Below are 7,393 nucleotides of genomic sequence, written 5' to 3'. Positions count from 1 at the left end.
CCTCGCAATACTTTTGCGTCCCCTCGCAATACTTTTGTGTCCCCTCGCAATACTTTTGTGTCCCCTCACAATACTTTTGCGTTACCTCGCAATACTTTTGTGTCCCCTCGCAATACTTTTGTTTCCCCTCGCAATACTTTTACGTTACCTTGCACACGTGTCCTTACTGTGCATATGACAATAAACACTTTGAATCTTGTTTTATGAAGACCCTGTGTGCGCTGAAAGCTGTGGCACAAGTTACGCACTGAAATCTGGCGGAAGAAAAATAATCAATTTTTGCCAATAAACAGCTGAAAATATTTCACACTGTCCCTTTAATTTTATAGCAATCCCATAACAAATGAAACAAAGTTCCTCAGTTTAAAACAGTTCTCAGAGAATATGTGACAGAGCTTAGTTACTCCATTATCCTTCCAGCTTTTCCAGCTAATGATCTTTTTATTCACTGTTATATTTGAGTTCGGCCATATTGGTTGGTTTATTGAGGTATCTGTGTTCAAGAATCTTTTACATGACTTAAAAATGTTAAATGACACTTCAGTGTTCAGTTCTTCATGAAATGTAGACATTTTGTGCCAATGTTTAAGTTTTGCAACATGTTCTCTTCAGTGTGTTTCCAATCTTTAATCACACAGGTATCAAATAACATGTTTATTTGCTGACAACCATATGATGAATAACAGTGAAAAAAGTTGGGAAGCTGCAGTCCACCTTTCTGTTTGGATTAGAAACATCGTGCCGTTTCACCATGCCATATAAATGCTGAAATTGTTACAGGCAACATTCTCAGAATGTAGTTGACAGTAGGACGAATATTCATTTTCCCCACAGAGATGCGGGAAGGCTCGACCAACCATCAATATTTGCTTTTATTTTGTTAAAAGTCTGAGTGAGATTTACGCCCCGTGTTTGACAGATGGTTGATGTAACTCTTAACCCTAGATATGTTATTGCTGTTTGTTTCCATTTTATTTTAGTATTGCGTACACATGTGACACCGCAGGTTTTGTTTAAAGGCAGCAACTCATGTCTCCCAGTTGACCTCGTATCCTGACAGTGACCCATGTGGAGTAATGATCTGATTGAGATGGAAAAGTGAGGATTCCACATCGGTTAAATAGAAAATAATGTCGTCGCAATACAGTGATATGTTACGCGTTTGGCCTCCAATTTGTTTACTTTTAATATTATTATCAGATCTTACTTTCTCAGCCAGTGGCTCAGTGACAAAAGAAAGTCCTGAAACTGGGCGTCCTTGTTTTACACCTTGGTGAAGACGTGAAGAGGTCTTTGTCATTTCATTTATTCATCTGCTGCTAAATGTGTTTAAAGCTGTGTCAAACATGAGAACAAAGTGTTTGACTCGTGTGTGTGTGTGTGTGTGTGTGTGTGTGTGTGTGTGTGTGTGTGTGTGGTGCAGCTCACTCTGGTCGATATGATCATCTACGGAGCGCTGAAGGCCACAAACTGTTTCGCTGTCCGCTGGTCCAGAGTCCTGCGCCCGCTGCTGCTGGTCAACATCACAGAGGGACGGCAGGTAACCTGTCTCACCCGTCTCACCCGTCTCACCTGTGTCACCTTTCTCACCCGTCTCACCTGTGTCACCTGTCTCACCCGTCTCACCTGTGTCACCTGTCTGAACCCACAGTCGGCAGCCATGCTTTCATTCGTGTCGTCATGACATCTTATGAGGTTAATTTGATGGTTTTGACTCCTTTGATCAAATTAGGGCTGTTAAACTCTGATTATTATTATTCAGCTTTTTAAAACAGTCCAGATTAAACAGGTGAAGGTTTTTTGGTTGGGAATCAAATAAACGTAAATAAAGTGACTTTCTGATCTGGACCTTTTAGATTTATTTCTTCTACAACAGTGTGGACGAAGAGACAAAATGGCAGCACGCAGTGAACCCATTCAGACCCATTTTGTGTCGAGGGTCATAAGTGTCCTCCGTCTCTAACGTTGAGCATGAGTGAGCCTTCATGCGACGCTCGGAGCGCCATTTTCTGATGTTTCAACCTGACGCAGGAAGCTGCTGTAACATGACGTCACATGGTCCGATCTGCTCTAAATGTCACCTGCTGGATGAAAGTCCAGGCCTGAAGAGTCACAGCGCCACCTACTGACAACAGGAAGTTTAATGTGACACAGATTGTTCATGTTACCATGGTTCACACATGAGGAATAATCACTGCATGTTCTCTAGCACCACCTAGTGGACACAGGAAGTTGTACAGAATTAGCAGTAGGTCATTTCCAGCGTCACGCACTCCAAGCAGGAAATACCATCTAATTCCTGCAAGCTGTGTCTGACTTTCATTTAAGTCACGGCCGCATCAACCAGCGTTCCAGCAGCACTCCTATATGGTGCGAAGGCCCGCTCATCGCTGCTTGTAGCTTTAATTTCTTTTTCTACTTTCAAGAAGTAAAACCAACCAGAAAATCATCCTCACTGCTTGACGACTCCATTTTGTCCTCTGTCGCAAACTTTCAATATAAAATAAACAATGAATAGCATCAGAGGCTGCAGGGATTCTGTGCGAAGCGATTTTTATCGGAAAACAGATTTTAAAACATGCATGTAATAAATCCAGACGTGGTGTGCAAAGGCCTTGAGTGAATGAATTCTGTAACATTTTCTATCTTCTCTTTCTCGTCCAGTCATTAACCTGAGTTGGCGATTAAAAATTCTTTAAATATACATTTTTAGTAATGTGAAGAAAATAAGATTGTCATACCAGATGTTAAGAAGACGTTAAGAGAGTGGTCATGTGATTGGGGGCGGTGCGTTCAGGTGTCTCACTCTGTAGTGGTATCTCATCACTGATGATCCTGATTGTGTTCTGTTGAACTCTACTGTTTAAACTTCCTGCTGCCCAATGTTTGAGCCGACGGCGCCTGAACGCATCATTAGTTTGTGTCTGTGTTGAAGAGGACGGAGCGTTCAAGTCCTCCGGGAGAACGAGCAGCTTCATCAGCTCTGTTTGTTTGTTTGTGTTCAGCTCCGCAGAGCGTTCAGGAGCATCCGGAACGCTCTGCCTCAGATCTTCTACGTCTTCCTGCTCTTCATGTTCAGCGTCCTCATCTTCTCCCTCATGGCGCTCAAACTGCTGGGCAAACGGTGAGAGGACTTCCTGTTACTCATTTATAATCTGATATTTAAGGCGGCTTTAAACGAGCTGTGTGTGAACGCTGCTGAGGCGGCAGGAGTCAGATTAAAGGTGCATTTCCACATCTCCATGTCAGTAAGAGCAGCTGGGACAGTGTGAACCTTCTGTCAGTTATGAATCTGAGGTTCTTTGAGGCTCATTGTTTATTTCACGTTTTATAAAACAAAATATATAAAGAAGACTGATTGTGTGTTTTCTGTGCAGAGGTCTGAAGACTATCGACGGACAGCCGTACTTCACCAACTACCTGGAGATTGTCTTCGATCTGTACGTCCTCGTCACCACGGCCAACAGCCCTGACGTCATGTGAGACTTTCAGACTCTTCTTTGTGTCTTCACTTGGATTTGATCGTGACCTTTGACCTCCTCCAGAAACCACCATCAGCTCAAATTTCATCCCTTTAGTTTGACATTTGAAGTCACACAGAACATTTACAAACTCTGAAGTATTTGAAAATATTTTGCTTTAATTTTTCTGCTTCCTGATAAAAAATGAGTTGATTAAACTTTTCATACAGCAGTAAATTTCACATCAGCTTTAATGATTTGAAACAAATTTTCAACTTAAAATTATATTTTTCTATTACATTTTTCCACCTGCACAGCAGCCACCTTCTTTTTAAAGATGTCAGTTTTGCATCTGTGAGGATGAATTATCAAAAAAGTTTTAAGAATTATTTTGTAAGGAACTTTATTCATGCGTCTGACGAGAGGGAAGCTTCCACAGAAAAAGAAGAAGGAAGTGACTCTTTGAGAAACGCTTGTCTGTTTTATCTGAACGTTTTGTTTTCTGCCTCTGGTTGGCAGGATGCCAGCGTACAACACCAGCTTCGTCTTCGCCATCTTCTTCATCCTGTACATCCTCATCAACACCTACATCTTCATGTCCGTCTTCTTGGCCGTCGTCTACAACAACTACAAGAAATACCTGAAGGTACGATGGAGTCACAGTCTGAAACACGCAGCTGTTTCAGAAAAACACATCGAACATCAAAGTTTCTCTGAGATTCAGTCGCTCCAACAACAACCGAGTCCTCATCTTTTCTCTCTTAATGTCAAACAGAATCCAACCTCAGGTACGGTGGCTCTGAGGTGCCAAAACAAAAAACAGTTAGCAAAAGTGTAAACAAATGACATTTAATAAAACATTTGAACAAAACACAAAATAAGACTGTTTACAAAACAAAATTATTTTTTTTATTTCTTTAATGTGACTTTGACATTGTGAAGTGTTTTTTGTCTTTGACTGTTTCAGTTGGTTAAACTTTAAAAAGTCGTGAACATATTTATATCATGTTGTTCTAAGAAACACATTTCATTTGCAAACTATCACAATTTTTTGTTTTACAAATGTATGTCTCATATATATATATCTATATATATATNTCTTAGATTCCAATTTAGTTTTTTACTTGCGTGATTTTCTTTGATGCATATTTAATGATCATAGTGCTGCGTTATTGAAAGGAGCCTGAGATCTAAGATTTTCATTTTCATAGTGACTTAGATGTCTGAATATCACACACACACACTGCACTTCTTTTCACTTTGTTTAATTCTACTGCCCGCCTGCGTGGAGTTCCTGTGGATTTTTTTACTCGTCACACAGCTTTTTGAGGGTTACCCGTCCTGGTGCAGGACTCTGCTCCATGCTAGCTCCAACAGCTTGACAGACCATCACAAAGGGGCGGGGCTTAGCAGAGGGTAAATGGTTGTGTGCATGACATTAAAGACCTTGAAGTAAATATTAGTTTTGGTCAGACAAACAAACACACGGAGGACCTGCAGACGCTCAATCAGCGCAGAAATATTTAAACCATCTCGCTGATGCTCTGACAGATCAGTTTTATGTTCTGTCGCTCCACCAGGAGGAGGTACGGCAGCTGGTGAGGGCCAAAAGGCACAAGATGGTGCGAGCGTTCGCTGTGCTGCAGGAGCAGCGAGAGGAGGGCGGGGAGCCCGTGGTGAGCCAGGCTAACTGGAACCAAGTGGTCCGACTGGTCCAGCCCGACATCAGCAACGCCCACAGAGAGCTGCTGTGGAGTGTCTCTGACGACAACAACCAGGGCTGCATCGGTGGGTCGCAACACACACACACACACACACACACAAACACACACGCACACTTATATATCAGTGTATTAGATAGTGAATACATGTTTGTCCCCAAGATACAAAGCTCTCATTGGGGTTATTACTTTGCACAGTGATGTGATCGGTACGATAGTGTATCAGGACCATTGGAAGGTGAAAAATAAATAAATACGGAGCCAGAGGATGCAGATAATATTCAGAGAAAAAAAATATTATATTTAGATCATTAATTTACGCAAAAAAAAAAAAAAACATTTACGAGAAAATAAGTTGAAAATGTCTGAGATTAGAAAGACATTTTCAAGAAAAAAACTTACAAAGTTTGTTGTTGTTGTTGTTGTACTATATTCTGTGTTACCCTTAGGACATGTGGTTTAGGGTTTAGAATGAGATAGATAGCAGCTTTGGATCATAGGGTTTAAGCTCAGGTGGATAACAACAGATAAAGGCAGTGGATGTTGAAACTTTATGTAGACTTTATGAAAGATGGATTTATTGATTTACTTATGGATATATTGTATGTGTATATTGCAACTATGCTGTACAACATTCTGTTATCGCCAATCCACTTGAAAATAAAATAAAATAAAAAGAAAAGAAAAAACTTGGAAATTTTACAAGGAAAAAAAATTCAGATATTCTCAGAGATTATAGTCACAAATTTACAAGAATAAAAGTTAAATAATCTCTTTTGAAATCACAGATATACAAAAAGAAACTGAAGAATTCTCTGACATTATAAATTCAGACATTTGCAAAAACCTCACAAATTAATCTCTGAGATTTTAAACTCATAACTTTATGAGAAAATAATCAGAGGTCTCCTGATATAGTCACAAATTAAAAGATTAAAAACTTGAATAGTCTTTGAGATTATAAGGTCAGACACTGGGGAAAAATATATGATTATAGTCAGAGATTATAGTCACAAATTTAGGAGAATAAAAATCCAATAATTTCTGAGATTAAAGTCACAAATAGAAACTGTAATATTTTCTGACATTATACGTTTAAAAATTTGCAAGAAAAAAAAAATCAGAAATTCTCTGTGATTATGGTCCAAAGTTTAGGATGAAAAAAAAACTGCTGTAAAAAAAACTCAGAAATGTATGAGAACAATTTATGATAAAATCCTGAAATACTCTCAGAGAGTAAAAAGTAAAAAGAAATGCTGGAAAACATGATGATGATGAAACAAATTTACAAGAACAATCAGCAAGAAAAAAAATCAGAGATTCTGTAATTATAGTCACAAATTGAAGATTAGAAAAATATTCTCTGAGACTATAAAGTCAGAAGTATGAAAAAAACTCTCCGACATTTAAGTCACAAATTGATGAAAAAGCAAGTTTTCTGAGATTATGAAGTGAAAAATGTGACAAACAAAAACAAAGACGACATATCTTCACTTTGTGATGTTGGATGATTCTCATCACATCCCAGATGAAGCCGCTTGCTGTGTTACACCTGCAGAGGATAAAATAATCAAATATACTTCATAATCAGATTCAGCTGTAAAAAGAACTCATGATTTGAGCCCAGAATCATTAATCATTATTCCAGCAAACACTGGTCGCACGGTGATGCTCTGTTGGGTGTTATTAAATATTTTTGGCGTTTTCAATCAGATTGTTTTTGTGCACAAATTGACACAGACGTTCCAGCTCCTGTGGACACAGTTTCATGGCAGCAGGACGCCTCAGAGCTTCGTGTATTTGACCTGTAACTGCGTGGTGGGGTTGATGGTCGGTTAGTTAGTGAACGAGACTTCGGTCACACGCTCAGCGACCGCTCCGTTCTGCACCGTCACACCCAGCCGACCGCAGCAGCTCTCCGGCCGCTGGAGGTCACCTCTCAGCTCTCTGCAGAGTCACTATCTGCTCACTCATCTTCCTCATGGAGGAAGTCAAACTGCTTCATCATCCAGTTCAGCTTTAATGTGAGAACTAACTGAGCAGAAGAGCTGATATCACATGAAGCCAGACACACAGAGCAGCCCACGTTATTGCATCATCACTCAACGGGCAGCCTGCCACGTTTATTCACACACACACACACACACACACACTCTCTCTCTCTCTCTCTCTCTCTCACTCACTCACTCACTCACTCACTCACTCACTCAC

At 40.0% G+C, this 7,393-nt stretch overlaps 1 protein-coding gene across 1 annotated transcript in view; it reads left to right on the top strand.

Annotated features, from left to right (window-relative positions):
- tpcn3 (two pore segment channel 3) overlaps positions 1-7,393 on the top strand; it is a 33,158-nt gene that overhangs the window by 5,018 nt on the left and 20,747 nt on the right. Inside the window, exons 3-7 of the mRNA XM_050044856.1 lie at positions 1,424-1,540; positions 3,006-3,124; positions 3,378-3,479; positions 3,981-4,107; positions 5,042-5,249. Coding sequence (XP_049900813.1) covers positions 1,424-1,540; positions 3,006-3,124; positions 3,378-3,479; positions 3,981-4,107; positions 5,042-5,249 — 673 coding nt within the window. The remainder of the gene's footprint in view (positions 1-1,423; positions 1,541-3,005; positions 3,125-3,377; positions 3,480-3,980; positions 4,108-5,041; positions 5,250-7,393) is intronic.

This window comes from Epinephelus moara, chromosome 5 (assembly GCF_006386435.1).
Source record: "Epinephelus moara isolate mb chromosome 5, YSFRI_EMoa_1.0, whole genome shotgun sequence".
NCBI lineage: Eukaryota > Metazoa > Chordata > Actinopteri > Perciformes > Serranidae > Epinephelus > Epinephelus moara.
This window is presented reverse-complemented; position numbering and strand designations above follow the sequence as displayed.